Source organism: Sander lucioperca, chromosome 20 (genome assembly GCF_008315115.2).
Source record: "Sander lucioperca isolate FBNREF2018 chromosome 20, SLUC_FBN_1.2, whole genome shotgun sequence".
NCBI lineage: Eukaryota > Metazoa > Chordata > Actinopteri > Perciformes > Percidae > Sander > Sander lucioperca.
This window is the reverse complement of record NC_050192.1, coordinates 25,569,586-25,593,920: the sequence shown is the minus strand read 5'-3', so window position 1 is coordinate 25,593,920 and position 24,335 is coordinate 25,569,586. Positions and strand designations below refer to the sequence as shown.

The 24,335-nt window shown below is 39.7% G+C and overlaps 1 protein-coding gene across 5 annotated transcripts in view; it reads left to right on the top strand.

The window, feature by feature from the left end:
- Window positions 1–24,335, top strand: part of ano2b (anoctamin 2b) — a 101,086-nt gene that overhangs the window by 4,657 nt on the left and 72,094 nt on the right. For 4 of the 5 annotated variants that reach the window (XM_035995984.1, XM_035995986.1, XM_031306089.2 and 1 more), the window contains exons 2-4: window positions 8,433–8,629; window positions 11,055–11,096; window positions 14,267–14,650. In XM_035995984.1, coding sequence (XP_035851877.1) covers window positions 8,433–8,629; window positions 11,055–11,096; window positions 14,267–14,650 — 623 coding nt within the window. Of the gene's footprint in view, window positions 1–8,432; window positions 8,630–10,761; window positions 10,957–11,054; window positions 11,097–14,266; window positions 14,651–24,335 lie in introns of those variants that run through there. The other variant, XM_031306091.2, reaches the window with a different exon arrangement.

Genomic DNA, 24,335 nt, shown 5'->3' with positions numbered 1-24,335 from the left:
AAGAACTTGCCACTTCACGCTACATCAACAGAGCAAAAAACATAATTGAAGATCCCTCTCACCCTGGTCACCCACTCTTTGGACTGTTACCATCTGGCACACGCTACAGAGCTGCCAAAACTCGGACCACCACACCCAGAGACAGTTTTGTTTTTCCCACAGCCATCACTCCACTAAATAAACAAAAAAATCAAGTAATTACTGCCATTCTGCAGTCCACTAAGCACTCGCTGCACTTTAAATACTTTTAGTATATGTGTGTAAAGTAATGTGTCGGATACAGATTGTCTTTCACACTCCTGAGCGGAGAAGAAAGACCCAATCGTCTCACATTACCATGTTGAAGGTGGTCTGTGCCAAGGCTTCGCATGATGATGGTGACTGACGTCATATCTCGTGGGTAGGGAACACATGTTTTGTTTTGATGTACCATTGCGTGTTGTATACAGTGCAGTGGTAGTGTATTGTCAGTTGGGTAACCAGCTATATTTATGTTGGGGGGGAGGGGGGGTTGCTACATAGGGATTTGTATTTTGTCTGTTGTGTGTGCCTCCCCTCTCTTGTCCAAAAAACTTTTATTCTTAATAGTCACATACACACAGTACAATGTAGTGAAATCCTAGTAGTAGTAGCAGTGGACAGCTATACATACATCATCTGGGGAGCAATTTAGGGTTAAGTGTCTTGCTCAGGGACACTTTGACATGTGGCTGGAGGAACATGGGATTGAAAAGTCAACCTTGTGGTCATGGGGCGAGCACTCTACCTCCGAGCCACAAGCCACCCCAATAAACATTCGCCCCATGTGAGGCTCAAAGATTATGAGACGAAGCTCTAAGTTTGAGGTCCAGGTTGATTGCTGGTGATTAGTGCACACCTGTGTTTGCTGAGTGAGCACACCTTTGTTCATTCAGACCACACCTGTGTTTTCTCAGCTCCCGGGATAAATGAGAGAGAAGACCCGGCTACTTCCCTCTCTGTTCTCCATACCTTTGTTGTGCTGGCTGGCAGCAGGCTGTGCTGACCACAGCGTGCGTTGGTTGGTTTTACTCCTTTGTCCTAAAAAGGAGGGTGTTTATCTTGTACTTGGGTTTTGTTTGAAATTGTGTCTTTGCTTTGTCATTTACTAATGCTGTGGTCTTGTCTCTTTGTAGATCGGCCTCTGTCTGACCGTGGCGAGCTCGCTTTTTTGTTTCGGTTTTCAACTAATGTGGAGCTTTACTGCACATTTTCTGTTTGTACTATTAATAAATTGTAGGCTACTGATAATTTAGTTACAAGCGTCTCCCATCCTTCCTTCAGTCTTTTTAACATCAGTGGTTACTCTCTGGTTTAAAGGGTCGTAACAAGAAGTTTACCTACTAGACATTTTCAGTTTATGTGCACTTCAGTTCTGGTTTCCACACACACAAGTTGCACTTTGGACAACAAGTTCTCCAAACTATATGACAATTTAGGTTGTTTATTCCTACCCTTTAATGGACTCACAGGAGCGTTTCATAAATTAGCGGCCCTAGCGGTGGCAGGAAATACGAAAACGTCGTTTATGTTGTGAAACGGTCGCCGTTTGATAAGGTTGAGGCACAAAAACTACTTGGTTATATTTAGGCACCAACACTTATTAGTTAAGTTTAGGAAAGAGTGTGGCAGGGTTAAAAATCACACGCTACTTTACTTCTGGAGAACATGACACATCTCCGTTTCTTCTATAAAGTTAATACTTTTTTTTTTTCAAACAGGACTCAAACCCTGGTCTCCTGGGTGAAAGTCCTGTATTTGTTTGACCCATCTACCCCAACCTACCTCTTTATGCAGACATTTGGCGCACTTATATTTCGTAACTTTACTTCCTGCTTTGCTCCCGTCATATCTACTATGGCTACTAGAGGGCAGAGTCACTATAAACGGAAATATAAGTCGTAATTGCTGCTTGAAGAAACAACTTATGTGGTCGTTTTTCAGGGAAGGACAGAGTCATTTTGGACCACAATTGGCTTCCAACTAGCTGTCATGTCACAAAATGCTGCTTTTACGTACACTTGTTAAATTCATTAAGAATAAATTTTAATGCGTCCATGGAGTATTCTTGTAAAAAGACAAAAGTTATGTTTAAATTCAGTGTTTCTCACCTAAATGTATTGTGTGTATCACAAACGTGATGAATGTATTTCCTTCCTCGTAAAACATTTGCAAAACCGATTTTTAAATGTTGACTTGCTAGCTGTCTTTTTCTTCCCCGTCATTGTTGGTGTGTTGCTGTGTTTTTTGTGCATTACGGCCCCATGTACACAATCAGTGAAATATGATGAAACAGGATTGTGTATTGAATCACCCACATGAGTTTGTGTGCATCCTCGTGCACTCACATCATTCTGCACAGTAAATATCAAATATCCAAGTAACAAAAAGGAGAGGGAGTTTAATAATTAGGACAAAAATCTTGTGAATTTAGGCCAACAAAATGCTCCATTAATGCTTCGTGAACAGGCGTTGCAGATCTTGTGCATCACTTCAAAATGCGGGAAGTCTTTACAGCTTGCATAATGCACAAGTATTTTAGTTTATTCAAGATGGTAATAACATGAAAACCCAATTAAGACAGGGTTAAAAATGTATTCAGCTGCGTCCTGGCAGAGGCTTCCATACAATCAGCGAGCCAGAGCTGAGACAACATGTGATAAAAGCATCAGCATTAAGTCTTTGTGCCGTGCTGCTGCCCATTAGCTGTTCTCTGAAGGATGCCCTTTGTCTCTGCCATTAGAAATTACTGTTATAGAAAGAGTGTTTATCTATTGAGAAACAGGGGCTGTGTGGAATTCCAAAAGGTTTTGATATCATATCAAGCATCTTTTTGAGGAAAGTGAGGACGCTGGGCACACACAAGGGGATACAAAGTCTCCAGAAGACAGGTGTATGAATTGTCATAAAGCTATCAGCAGTAATCTATGGAAGGAATTTGATTGGAAAATAAAAATGAGATATTTTAAGACTCCATTTGTAATTTCAGTATCTCATAAAGATGTTTCTCCACTGATGGGAGATCATTCACATGTCTTCTGGGACTCACCAGTATTGCAGGGATATTGGCAAGATATAAGATGGGAGATTTAAAAAAGATACTGAACATTGTCATTCCAATGGACCCTATGTTGTTTTTACTGGGAGTACCTCCTTAGAATGAAACGAGAAAAGAGCAGAGGGCTTAGTGTGAAAAAACATCCTGAGCCTGAAACCTTTTTTTTTTTTTGGGGGGGGGGAGAGAGGTCAAAGAATGTCACAGTATGTTGTAACAGTAATGTTTCAGTTTCAATAAGCACTCATTAAATTGAATTTGACTGGCAAAACAGTTAAAGTCCTTATTACATTACTAATTAAAGTCGTAATTTTTAAAAAGTAAAAGGTTTTGGATACATTTTTACTTCTTCCAACCATATTTTAAATTAAGAGTCAACAAAAAAAGCGAGCATTACATTAATGATTTTGTCCATGTTGAGATTTGTTGCTTCCATTTTTTTTTTAGCTGTGTTACCACGGAGACCACACTGCACTCTAGCTTTTCGGCAAAGACCCGCCCTACTTTGCATCTGATTGGCTAGAACTCGTTTCATTGGTAGGTGGAAGTACGATAATTGGTTAAACCCAGTGCATCAAAAACAAATCCCATGTGGACTTTTTAATTTATTTATTTTTAGTCATACGCCGGAGTACTTTAAGCCATGTACGTTGTATACTCCTACTGATTGCCAGGAAAATCAAAACTGTAAATTGAACGAAAGCACCTTCACTGACAAAAATCCAATGGACTCAGAAACTGAAACAAGTCTATGTAATGGAGTACTTGACAGCATAACTACAAATGAAAACGGACATTTTTCTACAAAGATGGAGTTATGCTATATCTATCGCTATCATGGGATCAGAAGCTTGTGAGGGGAACAAGGACAAAGAATGAAAAGCCCTCCGTCAAGGAATGTTCTATAATATTTGATGTTTAGTGTTACTGACATTGGAATTTAAATAAAGTTAAAAAAAAAAAAAAAAGTTAAGTCTCCAGGAGCACCTTGTGCAAGGAAGTGTGTTATTGGTTATATTAACCGACTAAAAATGCTAAATCAAGCATTGTGAAAGTTTTATGAAATACATTGCCCAAAGATGCAATGAGTAACAAGTCCAAATTAAGATATAAAACCTACTTGAGGAAGCTGAACGAGTGGACAGAATGTATTTGTTTATTCCATTTTATACTTTATTTTGAAATCCGGAAACATTCAACATGTTTATTCTGTGATGCCCTGCTTTATATTTATTCATGAGGGATTTTGTTATTCATTTCCCCTCCTACCAGATTCAAACTGGCGACCTTCCAGTTACAGGGCTGCCTCTCTAACCTCCAGGCGACTGTGCCGCTGTGAAGAACAGAAACATTTCCTTATAGGCTGAAAATGCTTCAATAGAGACATTATGATAATATTTCCCCCTCTTGACCTGGCTCATGCTCGTACAGTACGTTCAAGTGTTGTACAGCCTGTGTATGGATGAGAGAGAGAAAGAGAAATTGAAATGGAGAGAGCTGTCCGTGGTGCTGAAATGAGAGCACAGCACGTGGCCTGGTGCGTTACTATGGCTACAGCGGTCTGTATCCCTAAAATAACCATACACACACACATAGTAACCTTATGAAGAAAAAAAAAAAATGGCAATCTGTTGCGGTTCCTGACAACACAGCAGACGTATTGATAAAGATGGAGAAATGTCTGTTTCGTCACTCCTGCACTTTAACTTCCCAAGGGGAGGACAGTTTGAAAAAAATCACAGTCCTCAATATAAACAGTGGCTGAGCAACAAGTAATCAGCTGGTGTTTTCATTGTTTTATCCTTCCCTGCACCGTGTAGAAGATAAAATTAAGACTTTTACCCCATTTGCAATATTTCCCGTCTTGTGCATTTTTCTTTCCTTGTATTACTGTATATTGTGTTCTTTGTGTTTCGAGACTGACTGTTGAGAAGTTGGCTTTACGTAGGCTTGTCCTTTGTAAAGTGCTTTGAGACAGCGTTTGTGATTGACTGACACACACATCAATTTGCACAGTGTGAAACAAAACTTCACTAGGCCACTTTGCATATGTGGGGCTACAAATAACAAAAGGCACAGTAACTGAAAATGATGATCCTCAAAATCCACAAGTCTGGAGACCAAGACGTCTTAAAGAAACTAATCAAATCTCCACCCTTACGTGGATAACGTTTTGTGAGGAAAGTGGATGAATAACGTTCTCTACTTTGTTAATGACAGATGTCAGGGCTCTTTGCTCGCTGAGCAAGGAACCCCTTGTTGCTCCACTGGAGCTGTGTCGTAGCTACAAATTCAGGACCTTCAGGAAATGCAGGTGTTTTTACAGGGCAGCTTACATGTGTACAGTCTTTCCATTATTATATTATTATGGAAAAGACCAAACTGGGAAACAAGAACTTCTACAGTAGACACTGCAGTCGTGTTATTCCAAGCAATGGTTTGACGTTTTGGGAAATAAGTTTTTTCGCTTTCTTGCCAGGAGTTAGATGAGAGGATCAGCACCACTATCATATCTGACTGTCAATGATGTAATATTGACTGTAATATATGGCTACAGCCAGCAGCTGATTAGCTTAGCTTAGCATAAAGACTGGAAACAGGGGGAAACAGCTAGCCTGGCTCTGTCCAAACAAAACAATACCAGCCAACAATACCAGCCATTTTAAATACGTTATATCTTGGTTGTTAAATCCATACAAAAACTAGTGTATAGAATTTTTTTTCCAGTAAAATTCTCATCACACGCTCGACAGCCATTTTAATTCCAGAGCTTGCCTCCCTACGTGTACATGTTTGACCAAAACAAGTTCCTTTCCGGGGCTATTTTGCAGAGGCACCGTTGCTCCGTCTGGTGCTTAGCGCCACCCAAGACAATTGTGATTAGTTTAAAGAAATGCCAATAAACCAGAGAACGTTTATCTCCCATTCTGGAATGTTGTAGTTTTTGCGGTTTTGAGGTTGCCTCTTGGGTAGTCTCGCATCGCCAGACCTTCCTCCACAGCCCTGCGGAGGAGTGTCTGGCTAGTCCACAAAGCATTCCGGGATGGGAGGTCTGGCGATGCGAGACTACCCAAGAGGCAACCTTCGGGTCTAAAAAAATAAAACCAACGCAGAAGTGCCAACAACTGCAGTTCCTCGAATGTCCACTTGAGGCTGGCTCCCAAAAGCACAGCCATGGCCGTAGCCAGCTATGAGGTCACCAAGGTCCAGACCTCGGTAATCATTTCCTGAAAAACCTGCTGTCTCTCTGCATCTGAATGACGTAAAACTGCTTGAAACTGAAAGCTATCAATAAGACAGACATCTGTGTGAAAAAAGTCCTGAATTCAAAATGTTCCGGAAGTCAAAGTAAAGAAGTAGGCTGTCATTAACAAAATGTACTTAAAGTATCAAAAATAAAAGTAGTTTGTCTCTAAAAATATGAACAGTGTGTCATTTTGACGTGCAATTTCAGTTTTGTGTAATGTGATCATCGTGGATTATCATGTGTAAAATTGCAAAAATATCATTCATTCATGCATGACGGCGATTTAAACCTAATTCACTTCAATAAAGAAGAGGAACATGTTAAAGACCGTTTCCCCTGCAGTGAGATCACGAACTAAAACCTAAGTGTTGCTCCTCTAAAAGGCCTTAGGCAATACTGTAACTAACAGTCTGCACACACTGTGGACACACAGCACTTTGTTCAAATGCCAACACGCTGCTGGCAAAACGATTAAGGATGGAAGCTTGGGTCGCTTAGGTCTAATTGAACGGAGGAATTATAGTATTCTTCGGTAGCCTGAGTAACTTTAACCGTTGTTCATGTGAAATCTCAAAGACAGCCTGATGCTTTGTTTATAGACTATTTGTGGGTGGCTGTTTGCTGTTTGACCTATCAATTCCTGTCGATAAAGTATAATAGGGTAAATCCTTTATAGTACATACACTTGTAGCTGTTATGTATCTTTGTAAGTCATTGTAAGTCGCAAGCGCATGACCCTGGTGAAAAAAAAAAAGTGGGCTCCCCCAAAGGCCATGGTATAGTTCAAACACTGTCCATTTGTATATATTTAATTATACAGTTGTAGAAGGACCTCACTTATTTCTACGGCCCTGTTCACAGCAGAATTAAACATATTTACAGCCTGGCACAAAATGTTCTGGTCTCTATAGCTAATTTCCTCCTTCATTACAACTGTACGGAGGTTGAATTTATTTATAACTTACCCATTTTAATTATATTCAGCTCAAAGTTATGCATAATTAAGGGGGTGTCGCTTGGGGTGACAGCTGGGCTGTCGTCACAGGAGGTGAGCAGACTGTAGGCTTCATTCGGCCCGCCTCCGCTCCGTCCACGCTCCACCTCTTTACCCGTTTTTAGATTAGGAGACGTCAGGCACTGCCAAGATGGCGACGGCCGGAGCTACCGGGAGCCGCCCACTTTGAGTTTTATTTTGGCTCCTCAGAAATCTATGGGTGACGTCACGGAGCCTGCATATTTTACACACCATTCCCTTTTTATTTACTTTTTAATTAAAGAAACGAGATATGAAGTGTTAATTAATGAGTTTCAGAGGTGCTGGTAGGCAGATTGTGTTACCTTTGGACAGAGCTAGCTGCTTGCCCCGTTTCCAGTATTAACTGTCTGTTGGATGTAATCTCATGGGCAGATCTGAGAGTAATACCAATCTTCTTCTCTTTTGACTTATTGTTTGCAAACTGACAGCTGGCAAATCTTTTCAACCAAATGTGTGAACATTACATTTATAGTCATGCTGTTGTCTGAATCGTGTTATGGTGGAGGAACCTTCTCTTTTTATGTTGCATTTTATGACAGCTCTGAGGCGCATAAATGTGAAGCAAGCTTTGGAAGTTTCCGCACGGCTGCTTTGACTTTGCCTGGATAAACAAAAGAAAGCTGCACAGGACGAGATGTGAAAATACACCTGAATCAATACAGCTGAATCATCCAAGATGTTCTAGATTCTCTTCTGTTTTACTTCTGTGTTTGGTCCTTGGTGGGAAATATTTACCCAGCGTAAACTGGACCCCGCTGTCTATAGATGTCCCTCTTCACCTCATCCACGTGGAGTTTTAGTGACTGACGTCACAATACACAATTTCTGGCTAACGAGTTCCTTTAAACTTTCAAAATTGTGCTGTTATACCTCAGCATGAAGTTCCCTCGTGGAGTCTTAAATGACCAAATGTCCAATCGAGATGCTGATCCCTGAGTTATAATTCAATTCAATTCAATTTAATTGTATTTATAGTGTCAAATCACAACAGGAGTTATCTCAGGACACTTTACAGATTGAGTAGGACTAGACCACGGTCTATAATCATTTGTCTTTCCAAAATAAATGTCTTCCAGGATCATGGACCAGTGGTGCGAGCTTCATGCGAGTTGCCACAGCAATCAGCGAGTCTTCGTCCATCCACAGCGACGGCCTGTATCGTCTGACCAAGGACATGTCCGGCATGGGACTGGACCCCATGTCCCACAGCATCCTGGAGCCTGCACCTTATAAAGAACAACCCTGGGCTGAGGAATCCGAAACTTTGTTACAGGTAAAAAAAAAAAAAAGAAAAAAAAAAAGGACCACAGAAAGGATGTGTGTAGGTCAAAAAACAAACAAAACAACATCATCATCAACAACAACAACAACAATGTAATAATGTACTGTTGGAAACCAGTTTGAAGTTAGTAAGTCTGCTCATACACACTAGTAGTATCTTGCAAAAATAACTTAATCATGTACTATTTCCTGCATGGGTACTGGGTTGCATAGCGTTGCATCATTTTATGATTTAGCACAAAATAGAAAAAAAAATCTTATTAAAATGACTTTGTGACTTTTAATCTTTTATGGTGATGATGGAGGAAGCTGTTCTTATTTAGTTTTCAAGATGTTTATTCTTGTAGTCTTTCAAAATAAAAGTTGAAACTGAGAGAAGAACCGACTACAACCTGAGTTTGAGTAAAAAGCGTAAACACGTGAGTTCAAGGTTAATGTTAGTTTAGGGAAAAGACTTCAGTTGAGAATTTAGGCTGATATTAGAAATAGGTTAATGGTAAAGCCTGGGGTTAGCAGTGCCTCAGAAGGTATCTTTCTGTGTGTGTGTGTGTGTGTGTGTGTGTGTATGACTCTGTGTGTTCATGAGGAACACTTTTGAATTTTAGATCTTCAGGATCATCTAGCCTGTCCTCACTTCTCTGAGGGGTTATTATAGGGTCAAGACTTGGATTGAGGTTAATTGGAGTGAACTAGTACATACTAAGATATGGGCTCAGGTGATGTGTAAGAGCTATAGGTTAACAGCTAGGGAAGGCCCGTAGTACGTGTGTGTGTGTGTGTGTGTGTGTGTGTGTGTGTATCATTGAGTGTAAAATTATATCTTGTAAAATGCTTCTGGGAGGAAAACAGAAATATAATCCTGGGACAAAAGCAATGCTTAAAGTACATTTTATATTGCTTCTGTGAGCTATTAGAAAAACACAGGTCTCTCTGAAGGTGACATCAGTGGGTTGTCTAAACCAAGGCTGCTTCCTCTCTCCACACTGCAAAAAATATCCACCATAACCTCTCTTTTTTTTCAAAAATAAGAGCATAAGACATGCTTTTTAATTATAAAATAGGTTAAAAAAAAAAGGCTATTGGGAAGGGTAAAATAGAACCAAATTTTATTGCAAACCAAGTTTTTTTTACTGTCAGATAATTTTTTTTTAGATGTAGCCTATTTCAGAAACAGGCACAACTTCTAAAAACAGGTGAAACCACACCAGAAAGTATTTGGTAACACCGTCATTAGTAAATGGTAAGTTGAAAGTTAATGAAACGTGAGTTAATAGTTATTATACTGTCAACAAACAAGAAAATTATGATTTGTAATGTTCATTAATTATCAGTAATGTTATAATTAATGTTATTTTATTACTAGTTTAGTGGATTCTAAAATAATTAGTTTATAAATGTAGGTAGATAATGAATACTTTCTCAATGGTTAATAATTGTTTTGTAAACCATCTATAAATATTATTTGGATGCATGTAGTATTAAGTTGCAACTAATCCTTATTATAATTATTCCATGGATAATAAGTGGTTTGTAAAGCATCAAATAGCCTAACATAACACAATCTTTTTTTGGTGATCTATAAAAGAGATGATTATTTGATTATTGTGCGCTGATAATAGCTCTTTAAGTAATGTTTTCAGATGCTTTACAAAGTATTTACTACACATTTACAAGGTATTAAAATCATCAGTTGCAACTTTATAATAGGCAACCAAATTAATGTTTATTGACGGTTTACAAACAATAAGCTTTACAAATCATTAATCATTAACAAATGAAAACGTACTATAATATATACAATGTTATGTGTGCAAAAATAGACTGTTAAAATCACATAAAGTATGGCATTACTAATCATTAGTAACAATTCATTATAATTTCATTGTAAAATAACTAAGTAAAGTTTAATCAATTATCAATTTACCATTTATTAGTAATGGTTATTATTAAGTGTTACCAATTATTTAAATTTCCATCAGTTAGGCAAAATGTGTTGATTTTCTGTACTTAAAACTGCATTTTAGAGACTCAAGCATCAAGACCAAATAACATATTGAAGACAGACATTTTTTACAGTGTGGCATTCTCTGTGCCATAAAGCGCCGGCGGTGCGCAGGCAGCCTCCAGATCACACAGTGGGATAGATGGGTATCACCAGCATGCGATCAGGCCGCTGAGTCTAAATGCGCAGCCTCTTATAGCGGACACATCTTTCTTTGACAAAACAATACACCCTGGTGTAGATGAGCCGTTGCCGCTCTTGGACTGTGGACTAACTGGAGTGACCTCCGGTGTCATTTTGGGATGATGGGGATGAAGGTGGTGATGATGAATAGGGCTGTTTTTTTCTGCAAAACCCGCCAACTTTCACTCTCTCTCTTTTTTTTCTTATTCTACTTCTCTGTGTGTCTTTAAAGCGCAACAGCATGCAGATAACCCCGAGTGAAGACAAAGTCCCAGTAAGTACACCAGTATCCATCCGCCGACACTCTTGTTTTCTTGTCTTTGTCTTGAGTTTAATTAGCTACACCTGTGACCAATCTGTGTTAATGGCCCAGTGTAATAGTTATAATACTCGTTTTACATTTGGTTGCAAACTCGGCAAAGCTGTTTACGGTAAGCTTAGCAACACTTAAAACCAGTGTTTCTGTAAATACTATTGTGTTGGAGACTATTTGACAGGCATAATAAAACACGACAACAGGTGAGGTTCTGTAAAAGATTTTGATTTCCTTCTGGCAACCTTCAGGGAACGTTTTGTTAACCTTTAACCAACACGAGCATCTGGGAACCTTCTCGGAGCTAGCTAGGCGAAACCAAATGGTAGCCTAATCGTTCCTGTACTGTACGTTCTTCTTTATAAAGAGGCAAACAGAAACCCTTCGGTAAAGTCCCAGGAGTTTGAAGGTAGCAGCCATTGTGTGTAGGCCTACTGTAGCATAGTTTACATCACGTATGTATCTTCTGCGGGTGAGAACTTTTAAAACTTCCAATGGATAATATTATTTTACTTGACAGTATACTGCTGCTATGTTTTCAAGATATTCAAAATCTGACAATGGTTTTATTTCTTGACATCTTTTGACACGAGGAACCGTTAATCTGGGTACAGTTTGTTGTTTAAAGAACTTGCACACCCACACAGGTGTGTGCTGATTAGACCTCATTTGGGAGGAGCTATGCTGGGAATAAGGTGTCACCAAACTCCATAGCTGTGTCTGAAATCACTCCCAGGTTCACTCATTTATTATTTACCGTAATAAACACTCAATTGAGTATTCTATAACGAGTGGTATTGGGCATACATGTGGGATCTTTTCAGTGGTGTAGTCTAATGTATTGTAGTGGGTATACTGTACTGTATATGTATATGTATGGGCCAGAATGGGACTTTGGGGGTCTGGGTGTCCTCCCCCAGGGAAATTTTGAGACATCAAAGACTTCATTTCCTGCATTTTGATACACTTTTATGCACCAATTCACAGCTTTATTTAGCCTATGCAAAGAAAAAAAACACAGATGACAATTCAAAATATGTCAAAAATATAATGGAAAGTATGTTGTTGCGTGTCATTTTTAAGTGGGTATATGGAAATCCTGGAGCTTTCTTAGTGGGTATACTGCGTATACCTGCGTATCACGTAGACTACACCACTGGATTTTTTGGTAAAAAGAAGACAATACTTTTTGTTCAATTGTGGAAATTGTTCGGGGTGCTTCCACACTGATAATACAGACATTCAAATAAAATGGCAACAAGTAAATGTAGTAAATCTGGCGTGATTTTGGACACAGCCCATTTAAAAAAATAAATTGACAAAGGACGGGCTGCAACTAATTACAACTATTTTCATTATAGTTTTCATTCATGATATTGTATCTTCACAATTAGATTTTAGATAAATGATCATCAGTAATGTGGATATAATGACTAAGTGGGTAAAGGCAAATAATAGAACAGCTAGAACAGTCTGTTAAATTCAGAAAAGGACATCACTTTACTGTAATGCAGCCTTTAAAACCAGGAAAAGACTAAACTTAAGCCATTTACGATATTACAATATCCAAAATCTAAGACGATATATGGTCTCATATCACGATATCGATATAACATCAATATATTGCCTAGCTTTAGTTTACCAGAGATGTGTTCATATGTTTCTTTGTAAATAAGTCATTTAGCATGAAAAAGCATAAAAAATTACTAATCGACTAAAGAAATCTTAGTCGACTAAGACCAAAACGACAGATTAGTCGACTAAACGACTAAAAGGGGGCACCCCTAGTGCACGCCTTAGAAGAGGTCCAATTAGTCTAAATAAATGAAAAGACCTGTGTGGGAGGACCATGGATGCCTGCGGGGCTTTTAAATATTTTAGCTAATCTGGCATTGGAACCAACAAAGCATGTGGCCATATTTCAATGACATCCAGATCCAAGCTAAACTTCCTGTTGACTGACAGCCAGGACCAGTAAGTGAGTCCCGTAAGCTACATTTTCGGATGTTTCAGACATGTACTGAATACCAAGCAGTCAAGCACTGTGAAATCAGAGTAAGAGCCCAAACAGCTTTTTGGCTACTGGGAAATGGCGAGGCATTTAAAAATTGTGCATGCAAACAATTTAGGCCTACAAGATCATTCAACTGACACTGTCATGGTGATCCCTGATACCTAGTATGCAAGGCTTGAAGTTGCCACTGATTCATACATAGCTACCATGCCATAGTGTGAGGTTACAGCAGCTTGTTTGCTAGCTAGGTTATTAAATATCATTAAAGTGTATATAACTGATATTTTACACTACCAATGGATCAAATGACAATGTGAAAGGCATTGCTCATAGTGATGAACCGTAACAAAATAGGTGAAAAATTAAGCTAATACTGTCTTATTTGTGGGAAACTTGAGCTCGACAATACATGTGTGCCATGTGCCAAATATTGCAATGTCACTTACATAAATTAGATGGATAAGTAATATCCATTTAATTTATGTAAGTGACGTTGCATTATTTAGTACTTCAACAACAATGCAACATAGCCATATAGCTATATGCAGACACTAAGTGAATAAAGTAGAATTTAACTTAGCATAGATGCACAGCACCATATTTTAAAAAGCTGTCCTGCTGATAAGTTAAAAAGATCTCTCATGCCCAGAGCCTATAGAGTGTTACCTCTTGTGTCCTCCATGTTTAGTCTCCCTCTCTACTTTCCCTATTCTAAATAAAGAATAAAACTGCCAAAGGTGAGCTGGCTGCCCACTCTGCTGCTGAAGGTTCTCACTTCAGTGTTTTTGAGAACCTGCCAAAAGCCACTTCTGTTTGCGTGTGCTGACAGTGCAGTAGATGCTTAAGTTCATTCAAACGGTTATTACATAACCCCGCTGCTGCGTAAAGGTTCTGTGTATGCTGTCCTTAAACAATTTGTATTTGTTAAATGGATTGGGATGCCTTGCAGTGATAATTGTAAAGAAATGAGAGTATGACGGAGATGATGGTTTCCTCAATCTAAGAGCAGTTTCAGTGGTTGGTGCTACTGTGCTACTGCTACTGTTTGTGAAGTACAGCGTACGTATTTCTACTTTATATTTTACATTCACTTTTGATTTCTCTTGGCTCCCTACAGGTCGTGGAGTCACTTTCAAGCCCTCAGGGCAGCGCAGAAGGCCTTTACTTCTCCGATGGCAGACGGAAAGTTGACTACGTTCTGGTCTTCCATCATCGACGGCCCTCCTCCATACGATCTCGTGCCAGCGCCACAGTTTCACACGACAGGTTATCCATTGTCTCCAATGGCAACTTTGCCCCTTCGGTGGGCTCAGATCCGACGGCAGGAAGAGGCAGCATACCGAGAGTGGGGGCTGGCTGTGTCGGCGAGGTCTTCATGGAGCTTGGTGGTGCAGTAGGGAATGAGCTAACAGAGCCTGCTGACCATGAGATGCATCTAATCAGACAGGAATTTGAGGCTAACCTGCTGGAGGCCGGCCTGGAGATAGAGAGAGACAGAGAGGTGAGTGTAACTGTATTGATGCATATCTTTTACTTTCTAATGTTATATTACTATGTGCTAATGCAGTTGAGAGTGATGATTTTGGTGAGAACTCTTCTTTTGGCAGATATTAATATTAATAATATCCTTGTGGAAAACTGCTGACCAGCAACCTTGTTCTGAAACCAGTTATATGGAAGCTAGGAACATTTAATGTATACATGTCAAAGCCCATTGTACTCAAGGGTAAAGGTTTTTATTGTCATAAAAAAAGAAATATAAACAAACATCTTAAAATCAGGGACATTAGCTAATACAACAACTCGACAGTTAAACCTCCTTTGAAGGTCAAAGTATTTTTATTTATTAAAATTATTTTTTGTGGGCTTTTTTTATTAGATAGTGTAGACCCACAGGAAAGGGGATGACACAGAGTGAAGGGCTGCGGGTCGAATTTGAACCCGGTCCACTGCCAAGGACTCAGCCTACATTGGGGTATAGGGGCAGCGCAGTCTGGCCTACCGGATGTACAGTCTGGATGAACAGTGCGGTTATAAAGTCTGTTGAACTGTATTCAGCATTGTTCTTTATTAAAGTTGAACAATTGTGGTTAATCCTTTTGGTCAGAATACCTGCAGAAGTAATCAGGATAACTTCAGACATTAACCGGCAGCCTGTGGTTTGATACACAGACTAGATGCTGCAGTTTTTACCGACTTTACAGGATTTTTAAGATAAACCCTGACACAGGATCTGATGTAACTGTCTTGAGCTATTTAAGGTGAGCGCCTACATAGGCACCTGGCTCAGATGGTAGAGGAAATAGGTGGGTGAGACTCGATGCATTGTTAAGGTTATAAGGTGGCTATTACACCAGCAAGAGCCTAGTGTCACAAGGAGGTTTCTATTAATCTTTGAAATGTATCTTTTATTTCCATTTTTATGTTTCATGCACCGTGTTCAGCCTTCCTTCGTCACCTTGCTGCTGTTGGACAAAATATCAGAAAAACTACATAAAAGTGTGTTAGCTTTAGAGCACACAAAGTGTACAGGCACAAACATGGATTCCGATTCAGAGGGCTAAGATGCAGTGATAACATGATTATCGATTCTTCATGATGCATCAAAAGCTTTTATTACTACATTATTTATTTTTTCTCACTGTGTCTACTTGCTACTTTTAAAACATAGCGTATGTGTAAATAGCCATGGTTAAAACAAACAGATACATTTACTTCCACTATCTTTTAGTTTAAATTTTTAAATTTCCGATTTATGACTTTTCTGCATCGAGCCATAATCTTTCAAGAGAGAATTGCGATTCATTTAAGAATCAACTTTTTTCGCCACCCCTAGTATCTTCAGTACCTACGGTCCAAATCAACAAAATACATCCAACTGCACTGTAAATTTAATTCGATACACAGGTAGGCCTGCTCAGTTAAAGCAAATAAGCAGTCAGTCAGAAACGTCTTGTATTCAGGCTGGACCAAACCTGCAAACCTGAGCAATGGAGCAAAAAATCAAGTCTGAGGATTCTGCCTTGTTCTGCCGTCCAGGAACATTTCGGACAGAAGGACAAAGCAAACCTTTAACCACCAATGTTTACAGCCAATAGTGTGGATCTGTATTGATCGTATGGAAACTTTAAAGCGTAGTGATTGTTCTGCATGCCCAAAATATAAATATTGAACAAGCCATTTTATTTGATCCGAACTCTAACTAACTAACCCTAACCCTAAGTTTTTATTGTATCTTCTCATAAGATATAATTACTTCCTCGCACATAATGGAATACAGTTTGGTTTCAGTTCTGAGCTCTGTTCATGTTCTTCTGAAAATTCACATTTATAGTGTTTGTTCCTAATCTCTTTTATATATGACCTACACTGCTAAATGGCAGTTTACTGAATATAACTCACCTTTACTACAATCTAAATTTCTTTTTCATGTGATGTTTCTGTTATTTTGTGTCTTACCACTTATGTGTGTGTGTGTATGTATGTATGTATGTATGTATGTATATATGTATGTATGTATATACATATATATATATATATATATATATATATATATATATATATATATATATATATATATATATATATATATATATACATACACGGATTCTTTTTATTTTGGTGTTGGAATCCACACGATAGCCTGGCGGTTTCCTGTGAGCTGGCAGGCGTAAATTGTAGTTGCTGTAGCCAACACAGCTGCTGTGGTGACCTCTTTGTGTTGATTTACTAATTTAGCCTGAAACTGGTCATTTTGTTTTGACATGTCGCTTCGATGTGATTGTGTTACGTAGCAACCTGTACTTGCGTGTAAGTGTGTAGTTCAGTCCTGCTTTTGCTGTGTGTGTGTATGTGTGTACGTGCGTTCATGCCTGCGTGCGAGTGTGTGCGTGTGTGCTTGGAAGAACACAGTCAGTGTGCTCTGTGTTCTTGTAGTGGGGCTGCAGGCTCACTGCCACATAGTTGTACAAATGTAGTTATTGTTAAAGTTCCACTTGTTACCAAATGAACTGCTGCTGCACTTTGGCTCTAACACTAAGAGGAATCAGTTGGGAGTGTCTCTCGCTTCAGCTGTTGCAAGCTGCAAGGAATGGTCTTGCCATTTTGTGAATTGTTATATCCCTAAAACTGAGTATTAGAAACTGGAACAGTGATATAACGTGGTTACCAATAGGCTCACAATGTTCAGAGAAGAGTTGTCTGTGTGTTAAATGCAGGATAGAAAGACTTTTACAGTGCCATACCACTGTACAGTATTCGGATTTGGCATGTGTGATACCTATTTTGCTAAATACGTGCGACTGTGTGGGCATGTGTGTGTGCTGGATGGCAGCCAGTTGGCAGTGTGTGCGGTCTGCAGGCTAGTATTAATCAGATTGTTGACAGTGTGGCCGTGGAGCTAAACCAGGATTAGATTGGCTGACTGACTGAAAGCTCTTTATCCCATCTCATGAATTGAGGGGTAGATCGAATCTGCTGCCGAGTGCAGCCAATATTAAGAGGAAGACTTGCGTTCCGATATCTCTCATTTAAATGTAGTGGGGGGTACTCTTACGAAATGACAGACAAACATAATTACACTCCTTCAATCATCTAGATGTGGTTGTAAGTAGTGCTGGCAGAGAGAAGGAACACTGTCTGATAATAACTGTAGGTTTGCTGCTTACTTAATAACTCAAATAGATACAACTAGACAACGGTAATGCAGTTTGTCAGTGTATACTGTGTGCAAATAGTAAAATAATTTACCATTTTTTAAATATTTAACATATTTGAATAGGACTACTCAGTTTGGCTTTGTTTCTCACATCAGGCTGAATATATGAATCACTTAATGAACCAACCATTCAGCAAAGCAACACAATGGTTCAATCTGTTATTCATGTACAGGTCAACAAAGATGACATTGAGGTATTGTAAACACACATTGGCCAATGTGGCAGCAATTACTAACTGTGTGACTATTCAGACTGATTGAGGGACAGAAATAATCCAGAATAATCCCTGTAAATTGGCATTTCCCAAGGCTTGAATTTTTATGTTTAGCATAGCAGTGCACTGCAGTATTAAGGTATTAATTAATAATGTGCTATATTTACATAGTTCACCATGTGTTTTACTGCATAGTTTGATACTTTAAGATATTCATTTCATAACAAGCGGGCTGAATAATGTTTAAGTCATTTAACCAGTCGCGTTTAGATGAAAAACAAAGCGAAAGTGTTTTTTTTTTTTAATTAATGTAAACATTGTACAGAACTGAATTATCCTGCTTTTGTTTAGCGTTAGAATAATTGGATAGTGGGAAAAAAGAGTGTATAAATGTCAAACTTGTTGACTGTGTCTGAGAATTATTGAGTTGACCTTCGATCTCTTAGGGACATCCTCTTACAGAACACTTTTAATTAAATCAGAGCAAGATGTTAATTCATGAGTGGAGCTGGGACTTTTGAAGAGTTCAGTCTGTGGGGGCTTGGGAAACAATGTGCAGGATTAACTGTTTGGTAAGACTTCCCTCAGGTGGAGAATGATTCTCTCTCTGCATATTGCTTGACAGGCGGCAGGAGGAGGAGGAGGAGGACACTCCTCTGTACTACACCTGTCTGCTCAGGTCCTGCTGCATCGATGTGCTGTAGAGAAATGCCAATAATCAAAAAAAGTATCAAGATCACAATACTAATGATTACTGAATGTGCATATTTTTCTCTTGGAGGGACAGTTCTGATGCGTTGGAGAATCCCTGATATGTACCCATAGACTTTAGCCAGCCCATCGAAAACGACCATAAAGGCCGATTATGCAAGCAGCTCATAACGACCCACAATTTCTTTATCTTTTTTTTTATTATTTATTTTTTTTTGGCCATTTCTGCCCTTATTCGATAGGAAAGCTGAGATATGAAAGGGGAGAGAGAGGGTGAAGACATGCAAGAAAACCGTCAGAGGTCGGACTCGAGCCTTGGATCTTCTGCGTCGAGGAATAAACCTCTGCGTATGTGCGCTCATGATCATGAAAGGATCATGACTGCAAACGAGGAAGTGAGGTGACAAAGTACAAGAGCGCCAAATTCTGATTAAGGAGGCAGGTTTGGGTGGTGATTGGGTCAAACTAACACACAACTTTCGCTTAGGAGACCAGGGTTTGTGTCGTGTGTGAAACCAAAAGACAACTGTCATTTTGAAATTAACTGAAGTTTTACAGCCCTTAGTCTGTGATGCAATGACGTCCGTGACGTCCTCATTTTAGTAGTTTTATTACGTGACTCATTTTAAGCCAAACCCTAAGTATTTTTGTTTAATTTCAGTTTCACAACGTTTACTACGTTCTTAAAACTGCGAAATCGACCTACAATGTGGTTTAGGTATGATAATGTGTTGACTTTAGCACAAAAACATACTTAGGCTCTGGGAATGTTTTACAAATATAAAGCCTCCATGGATAAAAAAAAAAAAATCATAATTCATTATTGAATTCTGAGGTGTCCTGTCGACGGTTTCACAGATGTCTCATTTATAATGGTGGTCTATGGGGAATATGCTTAGTGGGCCGCAAGGGATTTCATAGTTGCATTACCACAAGTGACCATTGGGGCAAATTGGGATCACGGCTGCGTGGTGGCGCAGTATCCAGCACTCTTAATACAGCCATGCTTAGGTGTGTCTGGAGTCTATCCCAGAATGCCCTGGGAGAGAAGCCAGGTACTCCCTAGAAAAAGTTGTGAGTCTGTTATAAAGCTAACACATATAGACAGATTTACACATTTGCCAATGCATCTTACCCCACATGTGTTTGGACATTGCGAGGACATGGGTGCCCTGTTGCTAGATAAAACATTTAACCCATCCACAACCACTCTTTCACAATTAACTATTCAGTTACTGAAAGGCAGCAGATTAAAAGGCATTTAAGATAATTTTTTGGGCATTTTTAGGCCTTTATTTCCACTAGGGCTGTCCTCGACTAAAGAAATTCTTAGTCGACTAACACTTATATGATTTTGTCGATTAATCGATTAGTTGATGTAATCGACAGAGCTGTGCTCTTTGAGAGGTGATTAAGACTAGAAAAGCACAATATAAATGTAGTTAATGAACCATCTGTAAAACTGAGTTTTTAAGTAAATCTTGTGTTTACCAGAAATGTGCTCATAAGTTTCTTGGAAATGAGTAATTGAGCATGAATAAGCTTAAAAAATGACTCATCAACTAAAGAAATCTTAGTCGACTAAGACCAAAACGACCGATTAGTCGACTAATCGACTAAGAGGTGGCAGCCCTAATTTCCACAGGACAGATGACGAAATGAAAGGGGAGAGAGAAGGGGAATAACATGCAGCAAAGGGCCGCAGGTCGGAGTCGAACCCGCTGCCACTGCGTCGAAGAATAAACCTCTATATATGTGCGCCTGCGCTACCAACTGAGCTAACCCTGCCACTAAAAGGCAAATTTGAGGCTAATCTTTTGAGAGATGATTGTCTGAGCACAGCAATTGGGTCATACAAACTCAACATGAAGTGTAACCATAACTGTTACTGTGGCAACATTGACAGCATTACATTTTGGTACTCTGTAGTAGACTAAAAGAATTATATTGTCATTCTTTTCAGTGTGTTCTGCAACTGATGTTGCAACATCAGTTGCAACATCAGTTGCAACATCAGCAACTGATGTTGCAACTGATGTTGCAGAACAGCAGAAACCTGTTGCTGCCCCTGGTATTAACGTACAAAGAAGAAATCCTTTGCATTATAGTTTGGGTCAACATAAATGATCAGTTATGATGTGTGCTTATTTGTGTGATGCAACAGGTAGCCTGTAGTTGTAGGGTACATCACGGCTCTCTGGTGGCCAGGCTTCCTTGGCACACCTGTGGCGCAGAAGGCATTTTTATAGGTGGGTGCATTAGAGGCTGTGATCATGACCAATCGCATTCACTTATTTTACCCCCTTTAATCACAGAGCTCTGCCTGCCATGACGTGCTGACAGCTTGGGAATCCAGTACAGAGTTTTCCTCAGAGGAAACTTATTGTTGTCTGGGACCGGTTACCCCGGTCACCCGGTGTTTAGGATGGAGACACCAGGTGAAAGGCAGGAACGGACGGTCCTGAGGGAGTTATAAGCAGAGCGAGGAGTTTTAAGTGATTCATATTTCTTCGTGGAGCTGTGTGAACTGTTTTGAATGTGTCTCTCTCCAACTGTTGATGTGCAGCAGAAACTGGTAGAATAATTAATCAAAAGACATGTTTGATGTGCACATAAGCCCAGGGGTCTGTGGTTATTTTCACTTGGGGGCTGGTTGCACCAAATGTTACCAGTGGATCCGCTGTGTGTAACTGTGGCTTGACAGTGTGGAGCATCATCACTCCACTCCAAGGTGTTGATATTTAAACTTTTTAAAAAAGTTTTTTTATAAAAAAGAACCCTTCCCAGCGCCTGCAAGCTATCATAGCCTAAAACAGCCCAAACTAAGTTGGAGCATGCTGTCTCCTCACGATATTGCGTGCTAAATTGCCTAAATTCTTTGCCCCCCCCCCCAGTGTTTAACCCAAGTCAGCACCTATCCAGTCAATATATCCAGGTTAATCCCTACATCCGACCACCTGCAGGTGTAGAGGAGCTCCTGTAATGTCCCCCCCCCCCCCCCCCCCCACAGTCTTCAACCCAATTGACTTCCTCTAATAACCACCTTCCATGCTGTGTTTCTCTGTGTTGTTCTGTATCTTTCTCTGTCTTTGTCTTAGTCTTTCTCTGTGTGACCCATGTTGTCTCTGTCTCACTCCTCATTCTCACCATCCACACTCCTCTTCGCTCACCGCTTCACTCTCTACTAAGCCGTCCCGTCGACCAACCGATCACCTTCTCATAGTCGATGCCCCCCCCCCCAAATCCAAAAACGCCCCCGGCTGCGTCCTAGTTACCCCCCCTATAGAGATAAAGAGCTAATTGGAAATCCCTCTACTAATTAACCTTCTCCAGGCTGAAAGGTATTTATATCCCCTGCTTTTTGATGGAGCAATAAAAAAGAAAGCAGGGGAGGGTGAGGAGTGGGAGAGGAAGGGAAAGAGGAGGAAGGTAAAGGGGGCGAGAGAGCTGAGAAATGATTGTAAGCAAGGGGGTAGAATATTATGGATGTTTGTTGGAGGTGGGTATAAGTAAGCGAGGAAGGAGAACGAAATGTAGATGTGAAAAATAAAAGGATGAGGTAGCTGTAGCATTTAACATAACATGCTAATTTCTTAATTTTGTGACAGTAAAACAAGCACCATGAAGTCAGCTAACAGCTTTCTACTCCACACATTTACATCATGACCTCAGTCATTAGGTCAGATTCTGAGAGAAAAAGTGTCTTGCAGATGGGGGAGGGGGGTGACACTGTAGGCCAATATAAAAAGAACTTCCAACCTGTTCTTCCGGGAGAGGGAGGAGAAAAGGAAAGCAACAGGGCTTATGGGAAATGTAGTCCAATTTGGAGAAACACTTGCTCTAACAATACCACAGTTCAGCAGTTGTATTTACCCTGATGTTATGTGTTAGCAGTACTTTTATCAGGATATGTGGTGAATTTGGCAATAATGTATTTCTAAAATGCTCAGACTAACTTAAGTGAAAAAACGCAACCCTCTCATTTATTTGAACGGAGCCTGTCTGTTGGCCAATCAAGTACATGCAAGCTCACCTTCCAGGTAGAAACTTGGTAATGTGAATGCCATATTTTTACTGTTTACCTTGCATAAAATAGCTGCCGCTGTGATAACTTCCAAAAGTTGTAAAATCCTGAATATTACAAACCATTGTGCAGTGTTTTGGCATCTGATAAGCTGCCTGATAATGAATTCATTGTCAATCCAACTGGACCTCCTGGATCCTATTTCATTATCTTACCACCAGTCCCTTAAACAACACTCCCGCACCGCCCCCGCCTCCTGTGTTGTTTTAATGCAGTCTAAATCCACGCTAACTACACTAGGTTCTGGAGGGAGGAGAAACGTGTGTGCTGGTCTCTGTGGGTTGAAAGGTGTCACCTGAACCTCTGAGCCAACAACACAGCTGGGTGCGGTCTGGTCTCTTTGTGACCACACCCATAATAAAACATTTAACCCATCCACAACCACTCATTAACAATTAACTATTCAGTTACTGAAAGGCAGCAGACATTAAAAGGCAAATTTGAGGCTATTTTTTTGAGAGATGATTGTCTGAGCACAGCAATTGGGTTATACAAACTCAAGATGAAGTGTAACCATAACTGTTATTGTGGCAACATTGACAGCATTACATCATGGTACTATAGTGCCACACTACATCATGGCTGAACACAGCTGTTAAGAAAAACATGTTGTTACCACTTCTTGGATTTTTTTTTAGTGCTTAAAAACATGCTCATTGATGCAAGCATTTTCCATGTAGACTTAAAGGACAATTCCGGCACAAAATGAACCTAGAGGTTAATAACACATCATTACCGAGTCGACCGTTCTCTGGGATATGTTTTCATGCTAATCGAATGTGACCAGTTTGAATGACGAACGCCGTGCTTGAGCTATGTTACTGGTCACTGGTTACACGGCGTTCGTCAATTGTGTCTCTAGCTTGAAACAAGCTAGCACAAACAGCTGATTAGCTTATAAAGCTATTTGTCGGGGCATGGGTAAAGTAAAAATAAATCTCTATTTCTATACCACTAACAAGACTCAAAATAGCACCACACTTCCACGGTAGCATAATGAGGGTCCCTACATGTAAACCGAAGCATTGAGAACTTTGTAAGTGTACAGACAGTTTATTAAAAAGATAGATTATAAAGACAGTAGCGTTTACGTATACAAGCAGGCGCCATCTTGGGAAAACGGTCACGACCAGTCAAACGACGAACGCCGTTCTTTATATTATAAAATATAATATATTATCTTTATAAGCTAATCAGCGGTTTGCGCTAGCTTGTTTCAAGCTAGAGACAGATTCGATTAGCATGAAAACATATCCCAGAGAACAGTCGACTCTGTAATCATGTGTTATTAACCCCTAGGTTCATTTTACACCAGAATTGTCCTTTAAAACAACGTTCCTGGGGACAAATGTGTCACTCTGGCTTATTCTGCCCTTAAAAAACGGATCAGTTTGGACCAAAAAAACAACCCCTTGGAAAGAACAAAGCTACACAACACACAATCCCCATGCATTGTTGA